Source organism: Sparus aurata, chromosome 5, assembly GCF_900880675.1.
Source record: "Sparus aurata chromosome 5, fSpaAur1.1, whole genome shotgun sequence".
NCBI lineage: Eukaryota > Metazoa > Chordata > Actinopteri > Spariformes > Sparidae > Sparus > Sparus aurata.
In genome coordinates this window covers 16,089,319-16,115,834 of record NC_044191.1, presented here as the reverse complement: position 1 = coordinate 16,115,834, position 26,516 = coordinate 16,089,319, and the positions used below count along the sequence as shown (strand labels likewise).

The 26,516-nt window shown below is 45.1% G+C and overlaps 1 protein-coding gene across 13 annotated transcripts in view; it reads left to right on the top strand.

Moving 5' to 3' along the window:
- fbrsl1 (fibrosin-like 1) overlaps positions 1-26,516 on the top strand; it is a 290,251-nt gene that overhangs the window by 248,329 nt on the left and 15,406 nt on the right. For all 13 annotated transcript variants that reach the window (XM_030416274.1, XM_030416278.1, XM_030416270.1 and 10 more), the window contains 3 exons: positions 4,361-4,409; positions 24,057-24,474; positions 25,177-25,436. In XM_030416274.1, coding sequence (XP_030272134.1) covers positions 4,361-4,409; positions 24,057-24,474; positions 25,177-25,436 — 727 coding nt within the window. The remainder of the gene's footprint in view (positions 1-4,360; positions 4,410-24,056; positions 24,475-25,176; positions 25,437-26,516) is intronic.

Genomic DNA, 26,516 nt, shown 5'->3' with positions numbered 1-26,516 from the left:
CAGTCTGTCAAGAACATAGCATGCGCCAAATGACTCAGAACTAAATTGTAATTATAGTCTTTGCAGGCATGAGCCCACAACAAAGCCTACTGACAGGTTTCTTTGTTTTCACACTACAGCTGTTGTGATAGCACTGCCAGCCTGTGTAGAAATTATATCTCTGCCAGGGAGGGGGAAAGGCTTTTACCTGCTGTGCTGGGTTGGAGGGGGGGCTGTACTAGGAATTTAGCTTTATTTAGTCTGGGTTTACCTAACCTCTGGCTGCACAAAATGCATTCCTGTTTAGAGATCATTTGCTCAGCTCCAAGGAATGCAGGGCATGCAATTGGATGTCTCAGATCAAAGGTAGATGGACGGCCCGGGGATCGTTTGATATAAAGCAGGGGGTTCGGTGGGTGGGTGGGGGGTTTGTGGTGAGAAAAATTGGTCTCTCAGCAGTCTTTACTAAATGAGGTTAATTGAATCTAGGTAATTGCTGACCTTCCAGTCTCGGTGAAATCACAGCCTTAACTGATCAATGCCTTTCATAAATTTATGCCTGAAGGTCATTCAGTTGATTATACCGCCCTCCCTCGCCGCCTGCATCGCCTCGCTCAGACGGCCCATTGTGCTTAAATTAAGCGAGGAAACGCTTTAACACTGAAAAAAAAAGTGCAATTAAGCTTGTCTCAGATTTACTAAATTAATTAGCTTGCTGTGTTGTTAAGTAAAAGCGATGTGGACATGGGATTTTTTTTTTTCCACCCTGCTTCTTTGCTGTGACAGCAAATGCAATTTCTCCTCGCAGTAAATGTCTCACTTATTGCTGGCGAGGGGTTCTGCCTCTCTGCTCCCCCTCCGTGGCTCAGCTATTATCTAGAGATTTATGCAGCCAATAAGTCATTGGTGTTCAGGGAAGTTGGGGACTTTTTAAAACAAACAGCAGTGTAATTTGTAATTTGGCATTCCCTAAATCTGGGAATTATGGTTCTGCGTGTGGCTCTTTAGGGAGTTAGCACTCTGATGGTGGGTTTACTGGCCCAGCTCCCTCCCTGGCCTCCTTCTTTTTCTTTCTCCCCCTCATTCCTTTTACGCCTGCCGAGGAAACGGAAGGATTTCACAGCTGCTGAGAGCTGGGCCCCGGCTGGGCCCTATGACCTCCCTCTTGCTTTTTTTTCCTCCTCCCTCAGTCTCACTCCCTTTTTTCTCCCTCTCTCCAGCAGTCTCTTTCCTCAGGGAGCTCTTGTGTGGCTCAGAGGAAGCTGAATCATAAAGCATGGCTAATGAATAGAATAGGGAAGGAAAGCTGAGGCCCGCTGACGGCCCTCCAGAGAGGAGGCCAGGCCCCTGAAGCCCCAGGCTCAGATAGCAGACGGCCCCCTCAAAGGTCAGGCTTCCTGCGGCCCGCTCCAAGGGCTTTTGGCTTCCAGGCAATGTGGCTTGAATTTTCCCAATTTTTTTTTTAAATGGTTAAATTTCCCTTTTTCCTTTGGAAAACCTGGCCTTTGCTCCTCTTTTTCTCTTTGTCTGCCTCTCTTTCTCTCTATATATATTTTCCCTCTGTCTCGTCTTTCCCTGTGTGTTTTTAATGGCAGCCCGGGTTGCCTCAACAAAGAGAGTGTGAAGAATTTGTTATACATGACCTCTGCACACCACAACCGCAGGCAGCTCAGACTGCCGGCAGCACAGCCCCGTGAAAAAATGTCAACTTGACCAGCGAAACCCAGAAAGTTCTACAAAAACAACAGCTAGCCAAATCAGGGCTCTGCCTTGACATGCCTTTTTAAGAAGTGCTTTTGTAAGCTGGCCATGTAATTGTGGATTATACAACTGACTCACACAGACCTGGCAGGTGCAAAACACAGCATTAAAACCTAAATATTGGTTGTTGATGTTCCTTGGAATACGCTTGGAATATAAAACAACTCAGTGCACGTTCCAAAATGGCCAGAATAAGGAGAACTAGGTCTTCTTGGCACACGGTAAACACAGCATTTTCTGTTCTCTTTCTCTGGAACGTTATGTCTGCTTTGCTCTCTGGATAACCACTTTGCTCATAAGAATTGTTTTGAACTGCTGTGAGTTATGACATGACCTACCCTGTCTTTTTATATATATTTTTTTTTTGCTTTTTGCTTTTGTGACCCAGTGCCACACTAAGCAAGTCCCTGAGCCAGCTCCCGTGTCCATTTGACAAGCTTCATTTCATCCTGAGCCCATATTTTTCTTCTCGGGCCTCCAGGGCCGTGAGTCAAGGCTGAGGTTGTGCTGCTGCAGCGCTGAGGCTTGGTACTGGAGCGTTTAATGTCGTCCAAAGCTAACAAAGAGCCTGTGTTGCAGCCTGGCGCCCCGGTTCTGGGAGACTGAAAGAGGGCAATGCATAACACTCTGTGTTTTCCTCTATAGTCTACTGTAAGAGGAAACAGGAAACATCTCTATTCAGCTGAGTGTTCGCCCTCCTTTAAATGTCCCGCTTATCGAGACAAAACTAAAGAGGTGTTTTTGACCTCTTCCTATTATTGCAGATATAATCAGGTTATTGAACTACATTTAACACACTGGGTGACCAGTCTTTCTAGGAACAGTGTCAGTTATTAACCTCATAACTAATATGGTCACACTGCACTAGCAGAAATGTCACCACTTAAAATGTTGTAGAATCACATAATATCAGTGTGTAATAACCATTGAATGATTTCAATTTAAAATCTTGTGCTTAACTTGCAGTGTAGTTATATTACCACAGTGTGCGTGTATATATATGGAACTTGTCACTAAAGTTATATGATAAATATAGTGGAGTAAAAAGTGTTATATTGCATCCAAAATGTAGTAAAGTAGAAGTGTAAAGCATCAGACCCTGAAAATACTCTCAATACCCAAGAATAATACTTAAGTAAATGTACTTAGTTACATTGCACCCCTGCTGCTGTGTGAATTAAGGGAGTTGTTGAGAGAATCAGCAGTGTTGTGGTTAACGCTGAGCCGAGACATGAAGCACAGACAGACAAACACTGCGGAGAGCAGTAACACAGTGGCAGTGAAGGAGAAATTGGGAGGTCTTGGAAAGAAGAGGACGTCCTCAAAACACTTGTGAAGAAGAACTAACACGGATGCCAAGGACAGCCATCTGTGTTTACAAAATCATTTGCTTTCTCTTTTTGTCTCCGTCTCTCTTGCACTCACTCTGATTCACTGTTCATTCTTTACATATGCTCCCTTTGTGCCGCATAAAATACAAGCATGGCAGTTAAGGACACTCGGGCCCTTTGGTAGGAACATATGTTCAGCTCTTGCAGCTTTTTACAAGTGTGCAGAACCCAGATGAGAGGATATGAAGCAAAGGGAAACTGCGGCTTTAAACAAAACCCCTATATGGGTTGATATAACAGGCTGAGGAGGATTTTCATTGTTAATATTATCATCCGAGCACACAGTCGCTTTGCTCTGGTATTTTGCACAATATCAGGTTTTGTGCGGGTTTACTGCTATTCGGTCATAGTGTTTTAAAAATGTCCCATCTGGCCAGTGAACATTTTCATAAAAATGTACAGTGTGTTTTGATTTAAGTGGTGCTTGCCAGAATCTACATATCCATCTAAAGCAGAGAGGAAAATACCTTGCAGTGTTTAGTCTAGAAGTCTCCACTATCACTTCATAGCGAGATACCTTTCTCTGCCAAGTGACTCAACCTACATTTCACTGTGGTCCACCAGGTTTCCACTGCTCACTGTCAGGAACATCAGCCAAATCAGTAACAACTGTTTTTGACCCAATGAACGCTCATGTTGTTGACAGATCATCTGTTTACCTCCAGTATGGGCTGAGATTGTCTTTGATATTGAATTTGTGAAATGAGGATATTGCTTTTAGAGTGGAACCACATTCTATTCATGAGATATGTTATTTGATTCAAAATATTGCAGAACAAAATGTGATTTCTGAGCGGCAGCATGTATGCAGGAGCCTTTGTGTTCTAAATGCTGCATAGCCACCTTGCTGACTTCCTCCGTCTTTGACAGCATTTCTTTGGAGGGTTTTCAGGTGGCACAACAGTGCCACCTAATGTTACCTCAACAGGAAAAAGCCAGACAGGGACCTTCAGGTACAGAGGGAGCTCCTCTCGTTGGCTGATTGGGGTCTTTTGATTGATTGACTGCATGATGCTGTTCGACTCTTCCTTCCCAGCACTTGTGGCCATGTCTCTGGCTGAATGACCGTTTTACTCGGGCAAACCAGATGTGTGTCAGAGCTTGCATTAGTTTTGATGAATAATATTAGATTATATGATTCAGGGCTTTTTAATAGGATTGACCGAAGTTTGCCACTGATTCAGCTCATCAGACAAATCCACTAAAGGTCTGCCTTCTTGTTTTTCCAGGTGTCTGATGTAGGATCAGAGAAGCTCTTTTCCCCCACCACACCCAAAGGTAAGAGCCTGCTCTGTTTTCTTTCTGCCTCATTCATACTTATAACAACAACAACTGGGTTTTGCGAATGAGACCAAATCTCCCCTGCTTTAATCCTGCAGCTCCCATTCAGATTTAAATGTCAGTAGACATTAACAAGGTCTGGTGACTACATATGCATACATTTTTGCCTGGGTACGGAATAGCGTTTCTTGGACGTCCCCGCCAAAGGCTTAGCCCTCCTACATATTGGTTCATTAGAGGGGATTTAGAGCCTCCCTGCCACATGCTCCCACAAATGGGAACTTCCCTCAGGCAATACAAGCTCTCTGACAGCAGGCCTGGACCATAATGGATGCCAAAGGAAAAAGAGAGAAAGAGCTTTGTCAGGCCCCCAGACAACACAAACTCTGTGTGTGCGTTCACATATGCTCATATGAGGATTATAAAGGGCTTTTGCTTTTGTATGTTCATGCATGATTTTGCATGATTTGTGCTTTTTTGCATCCCGTTACAATTGCATACATGTGCTGGTGTATACCATGTGGGCATAGAATGTGAGCTGCACCTGCACATCCACTAAATGCAATGGCGCTCGCCGGGTCAGAGCAGGGAGAGGGGTGAGAAGTGTGAATGCGGGGAGGCGGGGAAGGGAGGGAGAGGCACGATCAGCCTACTAGTGACAGATAGCAGCATGCAGACCACGTCCCCTCAGGGCAGGAACCAGGAAGTAGGGCCATTAACACAACCAGAGGAGGAAGGAGGTGGAGGTGCAGAGGAGTGTAAAGTATGGCCATATGAGCAGGATTTGTGGGTGCGGGGGGGGGGGGGGGGGGGGATGTCTGCAGGACAGACTGGACAAACAGATCAGCACTCCTCAACTGGACTGGGTAAAAATGTCATTATAATAGACACCATGTCGCTGTTAACTGGGATGTCAGTTTTGTGAAAACAATTTCAGAGGTAGAGGTGCTGCTAAAATGTAGCACTCAGGGTCAAACATAAAGATGTTGTATGTAACTTTTCAATATTAAAATGTCTGAAAACGATTAGTCTTTTGTTTTATGTTCCGCTGACTTATTATTTACATTTTTCTAAGTGAGCAAACCCAGAGAAATCTGTTATTTAAGTCAAGCTAACAGCATGTTTCATTTGGTTGCCTGTCACTAGAACTCCAGGGGAAACATCAGATGATACGTCAGAGAGTGGGGAAGGAAGTTTAACATCAAGCGTGACTAAAAATAGCAAGAATAAAACGTACCTTGTATGTGAGCTTTTCTGGCTTTTGAGTCACGTATGTCGATTTGTATTGATGGTTGTTTAACAATAAAGACAACAACTCTTGTAATCCCACACTACTTCAAAACAACATCATTTGTTTTGATTGTTTTGATTAAGAGACCCCTAGCTGCACTGTCCGTTTAACTATACATGGATTATACATGAATTAGTATTACAGGGCTAGAGATTGTTGTAAAAATGGCTTTTAATGAGTTTTGTTTTTCATCTTGGTTTTAATTTGGATCGGCACTCTTCTGAATTTAACTTCCCACCTGCGTGGGAATGATGCAGAGATTGTAGCATCACTTTTAATCTACCTCCTGCCTTTTGATAACCACCAAATTAGTTGTGTTTTTTTTTTTTTTTGTTGACCTCTGTTTTATTTACCGCCACATCAGAACATGCACTGTGAAAGCTAGACTCCCTCTCAACAGCATATAAAGGTGTTGCTTGGTTTAACACAGTAGCTTTGACTGCTTAGTGGAAAAAACATGGCTGACAGGGAGGAGAGAAACCAGGCCCCGCCAGCCGTGTGATGTAGATGACCTGTGACCAGCGCTGGCTCCGTGAAACCAGCGTTCACAATGACAATGACTTCCAGACTTGCATGGTTTAGAAAACAACTAGACCGCATCCGACTCCATCCATCCTCCACCCGGCTGCTGGGCTACCGCTGCTGTCAGCTGTCAGGGTGTTGACTTATTTCCCTGCATGCCCGTACAGAACATGGCTGCGTATAAACATACTCTGCCGTGAAGAACTGCTAGTACGGGCGCATGCACAGACGTAGCTCTGCTGTCTTTCACCCACATCCACACGCTCAGACACCCCGTCTATGTCAGCTGGCGAACGAAGGCCTCTGTGGATCTTGCTAATGTGCACACAGGGATGAGGATTAGGACCGTGGAATTACATCCAGATAATCCAATCAGCGTCTCTCCTGATTGTCACACTGATCAACCAGATCCTGTTTGGAAGAAACAGTAATGTAGTAGAGGGGCACCAGATTAGAATTAGGGGTTAGAAAAGGGCGAGGCACCAAAAGAAATCAGCCGTGTGATGGAGTGATTTAGTGAAGGTGTTCTCACGCGCAGCTCGGCCGCCTCTTTTCTCTCTCGTTCCAGTGTTGATGACTTGTATTGTAGTGGATTCTAGGACCGTTGTTTTTCTGTATGTGATGTGCGTGTTTGTAACACAACGCGACCCACAGGCTGTTATCCTCCGGTTTAGAATGTGGCGTATATGTCCCATTACCAGCCGCACTCACGGTCCTGTGGGACCAATGAAAAGCCCGCTGTCCTCTGATCACCGGGCCTGTCGGGTTGTTGGCTGGGAGACAGTCAGACAAATGCACACACAAACATTATGGCCCACATAAATATATAATGCTGTGATGATGTTTGGCTTGTACATCTCTCTGGGTAGTGACTGTTGTTTCTTTTACCTTCTTCCTCGCTTTTCAACATTGTGCTCCTCTCTGAACTTTATTTCGGTGAGCTGTTGCGGGTACAAAACAGTTGAGGTTAAGTCCAAATTGCACACAGGCCCGCAGTCTGTCATGTTAATGAAACGGTTCAGGATTAATAGAGGAGAGGAAAGACCAACATTGTAATCAGCGAAGGCAGAGCGCTGTAATTATGCATACTGAACATGGTTTTGGGCAAAACCCAGACACCCTTGCTTTCTTTCTCTCATATTTACTTTTCGTCATCTCTACGTCGTTATGTCTGCTGACAACCTGTTATAGATGCAGGCTAACAGCGCTGATAATAGCACGAGCGAATAGTAGCCGTAATAACATAGCACACACTGTGCAATTCTCTCTGGAAGTTGTTACCCAAGAGCAAGCACAAGTTGTGCTGAATGTCTGTCTGTGTTGGTGGTTGTCAGGTAGGAAGATACAGCAAAGGGCGAGCATTATCTAACAGTTATTGGTTTTTGTTTATTTCCTGTCTTAAGCCTCCTGCAAATTATTGATTTCCTGGAGGAAGGCATGTTTAAGTAAAAGCGCTGTGAAGACTTGTGCTCCACTCTGGACTACTCTTATTGAATCGCAGGTCAGAGTTTACCGTTGTCACTTGCTGGAAGGCGAATGAGAAGCTAAATGTAGCTGCTGAGCATGTACGGGGCACCTCCACAGAGCACAGATAAACACTTCACTGGTTGGCTTTCTTATAACATTTCACATGCTGCACCTATGGAAGTGGTGGGGAGTTATCACCTAGCCGTCACCGGCTAGAAATATCGGAGAAGAAACACTTTGGAATCTGCAGCGACTGTGTTGAATGCTGTATGTGTGGTTTTTTTGAGCAATAGGTTTAGTCTAGGCAACGTCTATCGCCTCCCTCTCGTACCCACTGAGGTCCCGTTGTCCTAGCTAGGTGTTACCTTCCGTGGCGTGAGGATAAACACGTGTGGTGCACGGTCCACCAGACAAACCTGGGGCATCTTGGGATAGCCGGAGAAAGATTGGTAGAAAACCCATTTCTGAAGTGGATTTGTGCCCTTGTAATCCTGATTAATTTTGACCCGTTGTGCTCATTTTAAACAGAGCATTACAGTAAGCGTGAACACAGCAAGCTCCGGGGCGAAACCAGGAGCTTAGCGGCTTTGGGAGGCTTAGCTGCAGATGGCATTTTAAGCCGGACTTAATAAATTGTTTCCATTAAACTTACCGGCCCACACATACTGGATTAGACCAGTGGAACAAAGGAAGGAGAGAGCGTGCAGACGAAGGGGGGGGGGGGGGCACACACACAGACACACACACACACACACACACACACACAACTCCCATCATGCACATCTGACTCTGTTAACATCTCTCTGAGGCCACATGAAAAGGTGAAGACAGGGTTACTGCAGTGCTCAGGGAGATGGAGGCTTTTGGACACGAATGCAAAATCCTCGCACTTTAGTTCTCCTGCTCGTCAGGGATGTCGGACCAATTTGCTTAATTGACGCAGAAGTAAACAAACAAAAAAGATGCATAAACCATTTAGCTTGGCAGTGGATTTAGGGCTTATCCTCTAACTGTTTATATATAAACACATTACCAATGCTGTAGCTTAAGGATTTAGGATCTGCCCATACCCTCGCTTTTTTTTTTCCTTCCTATGGAGCCCTTTTACTCATATATCAATCTGCTATTGTGGGAAATCAATTCCTTATGGTAGAACCCCGCCTCTCCCCTCGTCTATCCTCAGCCCGCCTCCGCCGTACCTCCTTCCCCATCGGCTCATGGCTCGCTCCCTAAGCTCTCATTATGTGCTACACAGTCCAGGGTCCCCGTGTCGAATCACTAATCAACCACCCTGTCTGCAGGCCCGCTCTCTCAATAGATGCTGAGTGGCCTTTGTTCCACCACTGCTGTTTGCTGCATGTCAATAAAAAGAGCTATGGCCTCCTCCACCACCACCACCACCCTCCTCTTTCTACGTTTCTCTTCCGTTACCTGGGCCAGCCATAGCCACAGGCCTGGCCCAGCACTGCATGCTTCAGGAAAATGAAACACAGTGCTGGAATTGTGAATGCCAGAGAAGGGTGGAAGGGTGGTGATTGGAGAGGGAGCAGCAAGGTCAGGGGCAGGGGGGATTGAGGGCAGCGCAGGCATAGTGAAGTAGATGAAGAGAGCATGTTTGTATTCGGCCAGGCAGCTCTCCTCTGGCCAGGTCAGTGTAATGTATCACTAACCTCAGTGGCCGGCCCGACTGCTTGCAGCCTCTCGCCCATTAAATAATGAATGGAGGTTGACCCCCTGACCAACAAATCAGCTTTTTGCACCGACGTTGAATCAAGATGGAGTAGAGGTAGATGGAGATGGCTGGCTGGCTGGCTGGCTGGCTGGCTGGCTGGCTGGCTGGCTGGCTGGCTGGCTGGTTGGTTGGCTGGATGACTGGAGGGCAGACATGTTGTTGGAAAAACACAAGGGCTGCAGAGGCTTTGCGCAGCCAGATTAGCGAGCGCTGGAATTGAAAGCAGTCATCACCGCTGTGGAATCCGGGCCTGGTGAAGCTCACCTCCAGTGCCTACTGTGATTTGTTTGACAAAGTCCAGGCAGTTTGCAAGACATGCTTTCTTTATCAAGAAGTCCAATGTTCCTGTATTGACATAGCACTTATGGTCGAGCCATGGTGTTTTGGGGTTTGGGCACTCATTTTTGAGAGACACACTGTGTGCAAAATGGAGCTGGCGGTTAGTTTTGGAAGCACACAAGAAACCATCCCTCTTGCGTCTAACACCACCTCACTTTTTACCGAGCAGGAACAGCAGCTCATGAGTTCCCCTCATTTGATTCAAATATTAAAAAGGTAGAAGGCAGAAAACAGGAGGCAGATGAGCTGGCTCACACAAAAATACTTAGGAGGACAAAACCAAAGAATATCACTTGTTTCTTTATTAATCTTTGGGTTATTACTGTTCACAGACATAGGACAGTTTATGAGCTGGATGATTTGTTTTTGGAGAAAGGGGCTGATATTAATGCTCCCTTTATTGATAGTGCTAATGCTGTTTGTGCAGCCATCCCTGTCGGAGAGATGAAAATAAATAGGGGGAGCTCGGCGGAGATAAGACACGTGTTTAATTATTAATTGAGCCATTACTGACAGAGATTGCCTTTTTTGATTTAAAGCAGGAAGGCCTGCTTCAGGGACAGAAAAAGCAATTACAGAATTCCCAGCTTGCACCGCCGCTGCCCATCGTTTCACCGTACGCTGCGAGAGAGGAGTGAAAGGAGACAAAACACTCCCACACACATACACTCACACACATCCTGTTACGCTGCGGTGTGCCATAAATTATTTTAATTCTTCTTCAATATTTATAGCGTTTTAAATTACGATTACGTCGCCATGTATTATTTATGTAGAGTGGCAGGCAGTCAAAGGGACCGAGCCGCATTACCCATAATCCCTCTATGGCCCGGCACCTCGAAAAGCTGACTGGAGGGAATTGTTTGGTTTTGTGTGATTCAGGAAGTGATGTCAAGCTGCAGCAGCTCTTACAAGCGCCTGTTTTTCAAAGACACTCCTGATTTACTATGCACGGCAATTAGCTGGCTTGTAAAGTCATTGCTAATATGTCATGCTATCCCCGTGTGCACTCGGGGGCCCCTTTAGAGCACCATTATATCCATTAGAAAAGTGCACGCTCGGTGCAAAGAGCCCAGTGTGCATGAAATATTGACTTCGCCCCTGTTTGGAGTATTGGGTTGGTGCCGGTTGAGCTTCGGTCGTGACGCAGAAAACTCCCTCTCCCTCTTGTCTTTGTTAGCCATTACATGTCAGGACGCTTGACACCTGTCAGTCAGTCCTATCAGTCCCTGTCATCTGTGTCGCAAGCCCGTGGGTGGTGATCAGCTATTGTGACAGAAAATGGGAGTCACATTGAAGGGCCATGTGATTAGGCTCCATTGTGTGGCTCTGTGTTCATTGACTGAATATGGATTCAGCTTTAGCTGCGGAGAGGGAGCAATTACAAAATCACTAAAGGCCATGGGGGAGTTTTGAGGTAAGTTGTCAGGAGCATGAGCAGCATTTTGTTTGTACATCTTCAGTTTGTAATGCTGCAGCTCCCCTGCCTACTGTTAAACAACAGGTTGGCATACACAGACAGCTTCACAGCGTATAAGACAGAGTTAGGGATGGACCATACAGATGGATAGATACCTGATGATTTCATATTTTTGTATTTTTTTAAAAGAAGCCCCACACTCATTTATGTGCGCCTGAGGGTGAGAGAGGCTTAGATGTTATAAGCAAAGATGGATGATTTGATATTCCCTAACTCTAATAACATGTGTTGCAAACTCATAAACTGTAGCTCTCCTCTCTGAACCCTTGTGAAACATGTACTGCGCATTGCAATTGTGTTGTGTAAAAAACATCCACACTGCCTGGCTCTGGATGAGCAGGTCGACTTTATGAGCGTAGCAACAGCGAGCACTTGTTCTTGTTCTTATTTTCCTCCTTTCTCTCACTTTAAAGGTGCAGGCTGCCACCTACTGTCTTGGAGAGTGTGGATGCTGTGTTGTTATGTGAATGAAGCAGTCTGACTTTCTATAATCAGCTCTCTTTATCAGCTCTGTTTGCATTATTGCAGTAATCCATAATAATCTCCAAATTTCCCACACATTTCCAATGTTTTAGGCCAGTGCACCCCTGAGGCTTTTCGATACTGTCTCCTCAGTTCAGGTTCAGGTTAAAGGGGCCATATTTCAGAATTGACCACCTGTCAAACGTCACTCTTAACGAACAGGGAGAAGCATATCGGCCCAGAAACTGTAATTACTGCCAACTATAGCTGCAGTTAGTTAGTCAGCCCTGCAGCTAGCGGTCCAGACTGGGCGCTCAGAGTGGTGTTATGAGACAGGACGTGCTGCTCTGTAATACAACAAATGGAAGTCTTTGACATATCATCAAAACCGTTATTTCTTCTTGTGATCAGTTAATTCTTTGGATGTATTGAACCAAAACTCTTACAAATTGCTCCATTTGAATGATAAGATTTAAACTACGTGCGACCCTGGCCTCTGAGTGCTCACGATTCCCTTCACCAATCACACTATTAGCACATGTGTTGTTTTTTTCACTGTGACATTGACCCAGAGGTGAGACTCACACCCGAGCTGACATTTCTATTTATGCACCCATCAATTGCAAGCACACAGCAGGGAGAAGGTATTCTCAAGGCTGACCCCAGTTAATAGGTTTACTGTATTAAAGACAAAAGCTTAAGATATTAGTTGATATGAGGAGTTTTTTGGCTAAGCTCGATGGGCAAAGGATTCCAGAGTAGAGATAAATCACAAAATGGCTTCCACAAGCAAATCCCATTGACAGCAAATCTGCATGCTGAGCCCAACCCCTCTTCACAGCATCTTACTGTGGTTTAGTTCACTAACTGCTTCACTACAAACCTTGGTCTTAGCCATGTGTAGGGAGCAGATGTGTCAGCAGTGAGTGAGGAAATCAAAGACTTTAAGGCAGATAAGCTGCATCCCCTGCAGCTGGCTTGCCCAATAGAGAAACACAGGTTAATTCCCATCTCAACAGGGAGAAATCATTGGTTAAAATGTATGTAGGCTCCTTGTGTTTCTTGTTTTTTTAGCGGGGATAAAGGGAAGAATTTAGAAAGGATAACTCTAGAGAACAGTAGCTCTCATCACATCTTCTGTCTAATCTTAATCCTCCTCCTCCACTGGAGACACAGCCAGCTGCTGTGTGGAAGGCATTTTCATTGTTTACTTAGGAGAATACATGACCAGCGTCTTATCACTACTGTCAGGCCTGAAATGTAAAGCGTGTCGCCTGTGATCACTTGCAGGTTTTCTTGTTTTTAATCCTTTCTTCCAAGCTGCAGTCACTCTGCCAACGAGAGTGGGTTTTTCCTCCGCCCTGCATTTGTATGAAGATCCTCAGTTCCCCGCTATGTGCGTTTTAAGCTCATCTGTGTCGAGCAGTTCAGAGCCAATGTTGTTTGCAGATGAGGCTGTAACGCTCATTGACAAAGCCAGATGGTAGGCGATTGTGGCCAAACACGACGCTTGGATAATGTACAATCACTGGCAAGGGGACAGTCATCAGCCTAGATGGATATTACAAACATGCTTGTAATGGATTGGACATTTTGGGAAGCGGTTCACACAAGCTTATAAAGATTGGAAAACCATCGCCAGGAACAGAGCGGATGTAAAATGCTTCAGATTCCTTGACGGACAAGGACATCCGTGCATTAGAAGGACGTGCCAGAGAGGATTGTGGGGAGAAAGGAGATGAACCCAGGAAACAAGATCCCAAATCAAACAGTAATATCAGCCTGCCGTATAAAGTAGTTTCCAAGGATTTCGAGATGGGTGGTCTTCTTCTCCTGTTTGTTCAGTATTTTGAAGCTTCGTACCTTTGCCAGTGGTAGCATTTTAGCATCCATGTTTCTGTCAGTGGCTTATCAGAGCCAGTCTGTCTAGAGGCAATACCACAGGTTTGGACGAGCACAGTGGGTTTGTTAGAGGGGTTGGTTTGGAGAGGTTTGCGATCAAGCCCAGCTTTTAGCCTTGAACTGAAAGCAGTAACCCGACACACTGCTGAGAAAGGGCTTGTGTTTGGTCCGCTGTTTCACAGGGCTTGAGTGCCATTAATCGTCCTAGTGTTCTTTAACAGACAGGTTGGTAATTCGCGGAGACATGGGGGCCTCCATTTTGGGCATTTCAGGGAAGGTTTAAAAAAAAAAAAAAGAAGAAGAAGGTGCACAGTGTGGTCGCTTCCCATATTCAAGCGGTCATCTGTTTGGCTGTTGTTTTTGGCTACTGGTGAATTCCCTGCACTGGGCCCTGGTGGTGGGGCCTCTAATGGCCTCTGACTGACTGTAATACCCCATTCAGCAGAGCATGGGCTCTAACCTCCCCGGCTGTTGGGTTAGTGCTGCTGTGTTGAGGGGGTGAGCAGCAGGACTGGGATTTCACTGCTGTTTACTTTGGGACGGAGGGAGGGAAGTGGCTCCAATGCCACATGACCGATACAGAGCTCTACACAGAGCAGCATCAGCAGTATCGACCGGGGTTAGACTGATTTGAAACAAAAAGTGATGTTTTGTGCGATGTTGCTTGTTACTCAAAACATAGCTTCTGTGCGTTAAAGAAGTTGTTATTGGAGCCGTCTTTTTGTTGCGTGTTTTGCTCACTTTCGTGTCATTACCTGGCATTTTCCTTACCTGCCTCTGCATGATGCACTTTGATCATATACAGTATAAAGATCATTGTAGTAATCTTTTTCAAGAAACCCATAACATAAATTGAGGTCTGTAAAACGTGTTTTCTTACACCTAGAGAGGTGGTCGGGGCATCTCTGCAGAACTGCAGTGCCTCATTATAATGCTGTTTTGTCACACATTTGACCTTTAATAAAGAATTACAGCTCCTGTTGGACTTTGCCCAATTTCCATAATATTTAGATTAATAGTGCAGCCCAACGTTAACAGAAAGTGATTTGTGTAACTTCAAGCAGATCCGTAAGGTAACATCATACAGTGTTAGTGGTATACAGCTGTTGATATTTATATATTTTTTTTTTTTATTTAACACTCACCAGATTGCTTCTCTGTATCATATTGGAACATCTCTAAAATGTAGGCAATATCAATGTACTTTATCGTTAATATTATTATTACTACTAGACGTGGTTTCAGTTTTAGTGTTCAAAAATATGTCTAAGCTTTTGTTTATTTATTTACTAAACATATTGGCACAGATTAATCAAAGCCAGATGTCTTGTATTCGAAACAATCAGCATCTGTATTGGCCTGCAGAAAACCGCATCTGTTAAAGCCTAACAGTGAGAAATTACATCTGAAATTGTGGCTCCCTGTGTTTTTGGAAAAGATCTATATAAAGCTATCGCTATCACTAATGATACAGGTATTGACTCATCAGCTGTTACGTGTTGGGCAAGTGCTGAAGTGCCCTGGGCTCCCTATCAGCTGCGGTACACTGTATTAGTGTGCCGGGCCGGTGTAGCACTGACCTAATCCTGGTAGCAGGTGGTACTGGAGCCGAGGTAGAGTGGACATGTTTTTCAGGGAGGATGAGCCATCTGGGTCTTGATACTTTATGGTGCTTAAAACACACTCTCAAGTGTGACACTCCCAGCACTTACCTTTTAGCTGCACACAATAATCTAAGCGCTGGCTGCTAAAGGGAGAGAGGAGGCTTTCAGGAGAATTTACAGGGTTTGATGTGGTGTGGAGCCTCCGCTTCGACACGGATTCATGAAACAGTCAGACACACTTAGCGGTTTGATTTTGATTCCTCTAACTCTCTCACTGTTGTTTTGTCGTCTGCAGGCTGAAATATGTCGAGCAGAAAGAAAAGTGTGTTTGTTTTGTTTTGTTTCTCCTTTTTTTTTTTTGCTTTTGTGCCAGCCTGCCTTGCTCGACACTTTTTCTGGGGCCGTGTGTTGTTTTGTTTTGTCTTGTTGCTTTTTTTTTTTCTTCTGGTGTAGTCTGTTTCATCTCACGAACGATTTGGCTCGTTTCAGAGTCCAATTTCGCTCCTGTTTCACTGTGCAGCCCCCTCTCCTCACAGACATACTCACATTCACACATTTCCCCAAACTGACACGCCACCTTCACACTCCAAACAAATCAATTCTTCGCTTGGCACGCCACGGTGAAATGCGGCAGCTCATCGCAGCCCTGAAAACGTGCAGGCTGTTGTTAATGTTCCTTGTCCACTTGGGCTGGAGGAGGGCAGACCCAGAGTCTCCTACCTCTGTATGTGTGTGTGTTGCTACCTGTGTGTGTTGCTGGGGCTTAGTGGAGATGGGGGGGGTCAGTTGCGGGTTTAGGTTGGCAGCAGCCCCACGGGTCAGGATCCGGGCCTTGTCTCCATTAGTTTACCTGACACAACTTCCTGCCCTCTGCTCCCTCTCCTCACTCCTCTGCCTTACTAACTAGCCTCTCCCCCGTCTTTCTCCCTCAGTCTGGGTCACTTTATCCTTCTTTCTGTGCCATGCTTTCTCTCTCTAATCAAGAATGATGAATGGGGTGCAAGAAAGGACGGCAAATGTTTGCGAACCTGATACACCCTCCGATTGTCAGTCTTTTCCTGCGTCGGCTGTGGTGGAGAACATGGTGGTCGGGAGAGGGAGGGGTTTGAGTTTTAGGAGGCTTTTGTGTGTGTTTGTCTTGCTAAGCTCTGTATGAAAGCTATTTCAAACATCTCCACCTCGACCCGCTAAGTGTGTCATCAGCCTTGACATGTAATTCATCCACCATCCCCATCCCCCTAGACCAGAGAGTAGACTTTTTTAAAGTCTACTTTCAGATATATCGTAAGCTCCGACTGCTGCAGAAAAAAGGGCTTGTAACTCGTAAGAACACAGCTCTTTTGGCGTGTAGCCATTAGCGGGGAAAAATGGCAGCTCTAGTCTAGTCTTCAACAGCTGCTGGGTCTCCATCTGTAAGCCTAATTACCCAGCAGCACCCCAGGAGCAGCTCAGCAGCAGGATCCTCCTATAGAAGAGGCATTGATTACATCAGTGTGTCTATACAGCGTCTTCCCTTTGGGGGCCCACAGGGATGGGAAACTTAAGCGCAAGCACTTTAATGCACACTGGGGTACTATCTTTAGACAAATAGTCCACTAAGATCTCACCCCATTCCACCCACCTTCCCTGTGAGGGGAATATATATACCCTAGATCTAGAATCAGAGAAACTCTATAATTTGCTACAGAGTTTGTAAAAGGGTCAAAGTAGATTTTTAGTGGCCAAACATGTTTTTGGTCAGCTTTGCATGTATAGTGGAAGTCAATGCATCAAATACTGACACATTGGGATTGGAGGTCAGGTCAGTCTCCATCCCAAACTGACAGTATTTAATGAGTTGGGAAAGGAGACTCAAAAATCTGCTTTCTTACTAGTTGGACCTTTACCAATTGAATCAATAATAATAACTAGAAAAACTTCTAGCGTTTCTAAGTGTAGTTGTTGCAGTCTCTGTCGCAAAGACAACTGTTGGTAGCAGTTACCATCAACACAGGTTAATTCATTCATTCAGTCTATAATGGAGGCATTACAGTAGATAGAAATGGTACCAGGCTGCCATCCTGTCTGGATCGCCAATCAGCCTTCTTTTTCCCAGGAGATTTTGTGCCCGGTGGCAGACAGAAATTGCGGAGCTATAAGCTGTAAGAAACCAATCTAAACACGGATGTGTCATTATTCTGCCGCCATTACATTGTGCAAGCAACATTTATTTTATAACGATATGGTCTGTTAAAGCAGAAAACTTGTCTATTGCCAGTTAAGTCCCTAATAGTAAGCGTTTACAAAGCAGATTGTAAAAGTTTATTTTTATTGTATTATTGACTGAATTTGATATGCCAAACAATATAAATATACACACATATGTATGTATATATTAGTTTATTATTTGTTGGCCCTGTGACATGTACTGTGATGAACCATCAGCTCTGATCAGCATAGTGAAGATCTGCAGCCCCAGCCTGTAGTAACACGATGCTTCAACATGGAAACATGACGAGATGAAGAAATGTGGAGGTTGATTGACCATCTATTTCTCTGGCACTTGCTGATAACAAGATTTTTGTCTTTTCATTGGTGCCTGCTGTAGAACCACCACTTGGAAAAGCTAGCAGCCTCAGCATTCCTGGCTGTCAGACGGTTTTATTCGACATAATGAAAATAGCTGCAGTATTTGCATGAAACAGGTGAGCAGCTCAGGCAACTTCTTAATCTAAGCCACAGCTTATGATCCAGACAAACCGTAACTGCAAAACACTTAAGGAAATATGATATACCGACAAAGATTCCACCCCTTTCATGGCAGTTCATAACAACGGCTGCATATGTCACAACAGTGAATGAGGTATGGCGAGCGGTTAGGAGCTGTCAGCCTCCGATTGTTGCTTTGCTTTCTGAGTGGGGAGAGAAAATGGAGATGGAGGAGGAGGAGAAGAAAAACATGCAGGCTCTTTCAGCCCACTGTCATGCCACTTAGGATTTGTTGAAGGATTTTCACCCAGCCATTTCCCTTCCATTGAGAAGTAATCAGCACGACACTGAAAGATAATATTATATCCACTTAGAGGCTGTGGGCTTCATGCATGTTCATACATGAAATGAGGCTGGAAAGCAGTGCCTCTGTTTACATTGTTGAACACTCACTCCCCCCATTTCAGCTTGGACCTGAAGGTTCCTGGCTAAAGCTCCTTGTCTTTGTGTCTTTTACATCTTCCTCCCTCTCTCTTTCTCTCCTGCTTCCTGTCCTTCCTTTCTCCGTGGATTGTGAGCCAGTTGGTGGGGTAATAGAGGATGCTTTCCTGTGGGGCACCAAAGTGATGCTGTTCAGGCGTTATGCGAGCTTAAGTAAAGCTGACACGCTGCTCAAGAACTACAGCCCACACTGCGCTCTACGGCAGCCCGTGGAGAGAAGCTGAAAAGGTCTTAAAGGTATGAGAGACACAGGGAGGCTGCCACTGTCCTCCCACCACTGTGCTGTGATGTGGGAAGCAGGAGTTAAGTCCTTTATTAGAAGTGGCAGCCGTTGTCTCCAGTCACCTCGATAATTGCCGCACCACGTCCACTGGCGTAATCAATTGAGACAGCTGCCGCTGTGGCGTTCAAGTCCATCAGGCAGGCGTGTCATGCTAATTAATGAAATGATAAGGCTAGTGCTCGCAGCATTGCACAAATAACTCCTGAAGGCTTCCCTTCATTTCAACACAAAATTCATTCTTAAAGTTCAGATAGCCCCTCCCTCTCCCTGCCTGTTGGCTGTCTGTCCGCAGCAGCCTCGGGGTAAGAGCGGTCACCAGGGCTGGTGATGGGTCAGTGACAGTGAAAGGGGTCAAATTCCATGCTGGCAGGGTGGGCCGTGTCAGAGGAGCCATTAGACTTGAGCTTTTCTGTTGAAAGTTCCAAGATGTCCAGCGTTTTATTTAGGAGGGCCCAGTGGCACTGACCTCAGATGACCCGTCTGTGTTCATAAGAAGCTGAGACTGATGGCAGTCCCAAAGCACAGGAGCTCTGCTAGAAACAGCTCTGCAGGGGGGTGGGCCCTCACGGAGATTCAGGGACAAACAGGGATGTGTAGAGGTGTCTCGCTTCTCTGCAGCACAATATACCCAGGAGTTAATTAAGGGTTAACATTGTTGTGTGAGGCACTGCTGGACTGTATAAGACATAAAAGAAGTTGGATTGTCAACATTTAGACCCTTTCTTTCTCCCTCTCCCTTCTTTCCAATTTGAGGATGTGCTCCACGTCCCATCCTCAATATTGGCATATGTGCCATGAGAGGTGAATGGCATATGTGTCCTGCACCATATGGCTGCTGTTTGAATTGGGATCCGATATGCGCAGGAAAAACTGATTCATTCGGCAGCTTGAGCTGCAAGCTCTCTGAAATGAACATTAGGTTCTCAATTTATGCCTGGGCTTTGACTGTAAACGTGTTACAGCTTAACACCCATCCCCATTCTGCTGCCATCCACTCCTTTTGTCAGCTGCAACGAAGAGACAGAGACAAATAATTGAAACGTGCCAGCTGTCGCCACTCTTTAGCTATCTTGGCCAGCTTCCTCCTCGTCCACTCCCCCATTAACATCTCTGAGTGATTTGCGAAAACGTCGCCTTGGCTCCCCTCGTTACCAGCTTGGAGATGCTCGAGGCAGATTAAATAGTGTGAGGGAAAGCAAGCCGTTGCAAATTTCTCCTATGATTTTATTATTAGCACAATGATTCAACACTGCTCAGCCCTTCTGTTCCTCTCATACAAAATGATTTCGTTGAAATCGCCCCACCTTTTTTTTATGACTGAATACCTCACGGCAATGAAGTGTTGATTGGCAAGACTGCGGTTTCCTGCCTTCTGCCAGTATCTGTTATAGCCATCTTCCACAGTCACTCACTCGTGAGCTAAGCCTTGGCTCTGTGCAGATTGCTTGTCTAGAGAGGTACAAAAACCAAATCATTGTGAGCTCAACCGTCAAGTGCGGCAGAATATTCTGTCAACCAGAGCCAGCGGGAGACAGATCAAGGCAGCGTATATTTTCACATACCTTCTGCATCCTCCAACGTCTTTCAGCCGAAATGCCGCTTTATTTAAATATCTGTCTGTTCCTGTCCTTATTTTATCAGTGCCCTGACTGTTTACGCTTTGGCAATGCCATGAAGGGAGTGAACCACCATGTTTGCCTAGTAAATGAGAACACCCAGTGGCCTTAAGCTTCTTTTAGCCCCCGACCCCCCTTGTCGCAGGGAGAATTTGCATAGCCTCGTATCTAATCTGAAAGAGCTTTTTGCATACAGGTTATATTTCCCTGGCTGTTGTATGTGCTGGCATCGTGTCAGCAGTGAGCAGGTATTTTATGTAATACACTTATTTGCATTCACAGCATTAGTCTGCTGAGGGTTTTAGTTGGAAGCTGAATCAGAATATTCTCTAGGGCTCTCTTAGTTCATGAGGTCGTTGGGTCCATTTGCAGATAGCCAGGTGTGTGTTTAAGATAAAGTGGTTTGAAGTGAATGCTTTTTAAAGGCTCCAGTTTTTCAAGTCAAAGCATTTCAGAGCAGAAGTTTGCAGTGCAGTCCTCCAGGGCTTCAGGACATGCCCTGTGTCAACAGCCCATGCTTTAGAGGGATATCCTGATCACAGCGAGCAGCCACCTTACCCTTTATTGAGCCTTTTGTCCTGTTTCTTGGAATAACCAGCCCATCCTAGCCCAGCTATGGGCTACTCCATTCCAGACTGGTCCAAGCCATTTCAAACTGAGCCATCTGGCTGCGTAAAAGCCACATAGGAGCAGATCGGTGCCAGCCCTCCAGATGTTCCACAGGGGCAAACAGGGTCACAAGTGAAGGATATTGGAGGCAGTAACAGCTGTGTAGCGACAGTGTGTTCACCCCAGACTCCCCGCTGGACACATCAGTCATGAACAGCCAATCCCAGTGGACTGTTGTCTGTCTGCTACCTTTGTCCCTGTTACCCTCTTTTCTCCACCCCTTCAACCACCAACCCCATATCACTGCAAACCCCGGCACGTGCAGGGCAAGGCCCAATTCCCCTGAGTGAGCAGGACCACGGGAGCTATAAAAAGATCAATACTGGGATGAGATGTCATCTGGTGAGCAGACCTGCCAACACCCCCCTGGGGAATGTCCCTGTCCCCCCGGTGCACTAACCCAGCTAACAGGAGAGGTGTGGGAGGGGGTTACCCCCCACCACCGGGCTGCCCTCCAACCTGCCTGACTCACTCACACCATCTGCTCAGGTTTGCGGGACAGGGCTTCAGGACAACACAGTTTTTGTACGCACACTCGCATGGCATTTGTTTCACATGACTGCCTGTGGCTTGCCTACTGTTTCCCCTCAGTGTGTGATTGCAGGGAAAGTGTGTTCCATGTCCTGAGGAGAAGGAAGAACAAAACAGTGCAGCATTTGGCAGTTTGTTGAAATGCTTGACAGTTGTGCAGTTTTGCGGCAAGGGGACGGCGTTTGTTGAAAAACAGCAGTGATTTTCCTACATATAGCCCTTAGGTGACGTGTGTCAGAGAGAAATTCCTGTCATCTTGTTAGCACTACGTGTTAGTTTACACTTGAAAAGGCTGCTGCTGAAACACTTACAAAAATGTGAATAATAATCCAGTAGGTAAGTGTATCACTGTGTTCACTTTGCTTGACAGCCTGCTGTTTAAAGAACTGTCGCACAATTACTCATTATTTATACGTACATTACCGCTTCACATCCTAACATGATGCCAGCAGTTCTGACGCAAATAATTATTTGGAATTAAATATGTTTTTTCTTTCTCCACTAAATTTGCTCTGATGATCTGGCTTTGTTTCCGTCTTCACTATAATGAAGACGTCGGGGCTGCTGTGTTTGTGTGTGCTCATGCAGTATGCCCACAATAGCAGCTTTTTTTTTGGTGTGTCCATCTTCTGTTCCATTCGTGTGTGTCTGTGTGTGTGTGTGTGTGTGTGTGTGTGTGTCTGTGTGGGTGTGTTTGTGTCTGTCTTTGCATAAGTGTCCTAGCTTCCAGAGTGATTTTAATGAGCGATGGGCTGGTCTGAGCCGATACCTCCCTGCCTCCATTAGAGCCCATTAGAATCATCATTAAGATAACCCGGCGCTCGCTGTGGCCCTGGCTTCCCAGCATTAGTATTAGAAACCCCTCTCCATCTTCTAGTGGTCGTAGCGAGACTTCCTTCAGTATCACTTGCCTCGCATTGTGTCTGGGAGAACAGGTTGCCACGGCAACATCACCCAGCAGCGACATTTCGACGGTGGATATTTGCCTCTTCTTCGCCCGTTTGTCTGTCTGTGCCTGTCTCTCTGTCTCCCGCCTTCAGTCTTCCTCTTTCTCTTCCGCTTGCGGGAGCGAGAGCCTGACAGTTTAATCCAAATCCCAGACCCCTATAAACCAGGAGGTCTATATATACGCCCGGACCCCGGAATTCATTAGAAAATCGTGACACCTTAGCCAGCCCCGGTTCTCCCATAAAATGCAAAGAGCGAGGGAGGGGGAGCTCAGCAAATAAAAAAATAAAAGCTCTGCCCTGCCTTTTTATTGGTCTTTTTATGGGTGTTAGGATCCTTGAAAGATTAAGCAGGCTGTTAATAGGGACTGGATATTCCATTAGTGGGCTGCATGTCGAGTTCTCACTGGCTTGACAGCAGCTCCCAGCTCTTCTCATTTTTTTGTTACCATCGAGAGTGCCCATGGAGCTTTTTTAATTGAGGCACTAGTAAGCCTTCTGACTGAAGTACTGCCGCATCAGAGCTGTAGATTAGAGCCGCTTAGAGAGCCTCATCTCCACCAGGCTGTCTTCTCTCTTCCTCTGTCTCTATCTTTCTCCATCCGTGTGCGAACACTGTCTTTCTCTGATTTTTTTTTTTTCCTATGCATGTGATGTTCCTGTGCTCAAAATGAATTCCACCACTTTAATGAGCTGAGAAGCTATAGTCGTGTTTTAGCTATTTTAGCCGTGGCACTACCGTCTCCTTGAACTCGGTTTCTTTGTGGCCCATTCTGCTTTTCTTTTAATTTGGAGAGAAGTAGGAGATCGCCAAATGTCTTTTCTTTTTCATTAAGATTCACAAGTGCTTTGAGATTCTTTGTGTGTGAAAGGTGTCGAGATGCTGCGTTTTCCGCCACTTTCATTTTCCTGCTACAACAGCATATAATTACAGTCATTAAATTGCAACAGCCGGTTTCAAGTATGAAAAGTCGCCATTCAGTGGAATGCTGATATATAAAAGCTTCTTGTCTGTTGAAAAGACCCCTGATGAATGGTAAAGACAAAGTGATCGAGTTCAGAGTGCTTTGCTGTGGTTTTCCCAAATCTCCTGAAAGATCAGGAAGGGAGGACAGAAAGGCGCGGTGGCAGAGAGGCCAAGATAAGGGGCCACGATCTCCCTTCATAGCACAATTGAAACATAATTATTTCATGCCAGATTGTGTGCTCAGCAAAGCCCTGAATAGGGGCCGACATTTAACTTTAATTAGCTCTGATTTATTCATACTGACTGGATTGCGGGAAGAAATTGGATCATCTGATTATAGTCAAGCATGAAAATGACCTGATTAAACACTTAATGGAACCTAGGGAGAGGGAAACAAGAGGAACCTTGGGCAGAAGACACTGGGACAACATCGTAAAGGAGGAAAGGGAGCTACATTTAACTTATCAGTCATCATGTAAGCTCCTCTCTAAAATCTGTGTTTGGCTGTTATCTGATTTTGGCGTCAGGTGTTTTTGAATTAAATCAGGAAATGGCTCAATATCTGAGATGCCCAAATTTCGATCGATTAACTATTTTAGGTGTGGATGTTATTCTTACATTTCGCTGTTTCTTTTCTTCTCAGGTGTGCCAACGAATGAGAGTCCCGAGTCCAAGACTTGTAGCTCAGCCAAAGTATCAGGGCTTCAGCGCAGCCAGGAGCAGAGCAATAGTGAGGTGCCCTTCACGCCTCCCGTGCCCAGCCCCACCCCGGCATCGGCGCCTACGGGCTCCCCTGCCCCCGCTGCAGCGGCGGCCCCCCTTGAGCCCCCTAGATCGCGCCTCCCAACCCCACCTCCTCTCAGTGTCAAGAAGGAACACCATCCTCCACCCCCTGTCCCTACCCCTCCCCTGTTGAGGGCGCCACCCCACCCTCAGCCCCACCCTCCTCACCCACACTCCCACCAGGAGCCCCGCATTCTTCCGCCACCGCAGCATCACGCACGGCCGGTTATCAGCCACCAGGTGCATCACCCTCTGTACAGCAGCCTCCACGACATCAGGTGGGTTGTTACCCGGGCTTGTTTGGTGACAGGTGCATGGATGTACAAGACAGTGTAAAACCAGCCTACAAAAAACACACACAACTGATTGTACTCATACTGTAACTGTAAAGCTGACGTTGTGTTAGTCTATGTAAGACCACTAGAAATCTTTATGCCATTAAGGGATCACAAAATGTGTATTCAAAGAGCTTTGTGTTTACCTTTTGTTACCAGTGTTACACTACAAACGCTTCCACTTTCCTTTAACATGTTCCAGCCATTGCCAGTGTAGTGGAGACAGTACTAATAAAACAAAACTGCGGCCATTTCTAAATTAATATAATGAACACAATACTGTACAATACTTCATTCGACTGTTTCATGTAAATATTGATTTTCTGCCACACATACTCACAATAGGCAGTTGTCAGATTTACTGTTTTCCATTTAGCCTACACTCCAGTACATAAAGCACATTCACCTCATCCTCTCAGAGTCTGCTCCCACCCTATTTTTATTTCAGTTAGCTGGAAATTCATTCTCATGTTGTCAAAGTTAAGTGTCAAACATATTATCAGTATCATCTAGAAACAAAGTGATCACATACATGCAGTTAACACAGTCTGACTGAACACTGTATAAATGAATAAAATAGAGTAAATGTGTTCATTTACATTATTCAATTATCTTTTAATGGAGAATTGTATCTTGTTTCTTCAGTCACAGAAGCAGTCCAGTGGGTCTTCCCAAACAGCACTTGCCCCCATCCCCTCACCACCACCTCAGCGGGCTGCCGTCCTCGGCCCCCGCCTTGCCTCTATCCATTGCTAATCTCTCTACCTCGCACTATTCCTCCCTACGGAGCCCGGCCCATCGCCATTCGGCCATGTTCGCAACCCCAGCCACACTGCCGCCGCCACCGACCTTACCGACCAACAGTTTAGTGGTGCCAGGGCACCCCGCCGGCACCCCCTACCCAGGTAAAGACACGCATCTCACACTCCACATGGTAGCTTCAGTGGAAACACAAACTCTGAGGATATATGGTAGCTTAAAAAGGCTGTTAGTGTATTTTTGATTTAGTTAGTTAGTTATTTAGTTGACACATTTTTGATATTTCTTTATCAGAAGTGTCAGAATTTTTTTTTTGCTAGTTCATTTTAGTGTTGTAAGAATTAGTCAATAGTCATACTTGAATGAAAGCAAAGACATTGTGCTCAAATACAAGTGTGGTAAAAGTGAAAGTTACCTATATGAATAGTACTTCATTAAAAGTCTTAAAGTATCTGATATTGATATAATCTAAACTAGAAATAAAACTAAATTATACATATATTTACATATATCTATAATCTATGACCAATTATTGACCTGGCTGATTGCCCGAACAGATGTTCAGTATTTTTTTTTTTAATATTATTGTAGTAATCAGTGTTTTTTATTCCTACCGTTAATAGAATAAGTTAATTAAATAATTGTGCCTCTTTGTCTGTGATGCAGCATGCAGAGTGCAATATTCCAAGTACAATATTTGCCTTTTAAATTAGTAGTGAAGTGAAAGTATACAGTAGCAGAAAATGTACAAGTACAGTGTAATATTACGAATGTGTTCTTATATATGTTCATAATTTTTCACCTATTATCACAAAGTATGTGATACACATGTACACTAGTCAAGTGTGTATATGATTGGCTGATCTGGTAAGTGCTCATTTATTCCATCTTTTGTTTACTTATTTATCCTTTGATACGGCTCAGTACAGTATATCCAAGCATTTATTTAAAAGTATCTCTGATGATGCTTTCCATCATATTTTCATTGCTAGAAGTGTGTAGGTTTATTTCCTCTTTTATGTGTTAAATCAACAAAACAGAAGCAATAATTACACCAATGCACTTTACCATTAAAGGAAAGCATTTTTGTAAACAATGATGAAAAGACACCAATCTTTTAAGAGTGAAGTTGCAAGTGCCTATGCATAGTGAAAAGTAAATTGATAATTTTGCATCAATCTGTAAAGCACCGTATGTAACGCATGAGATTTTTTTTTAGTAGGACA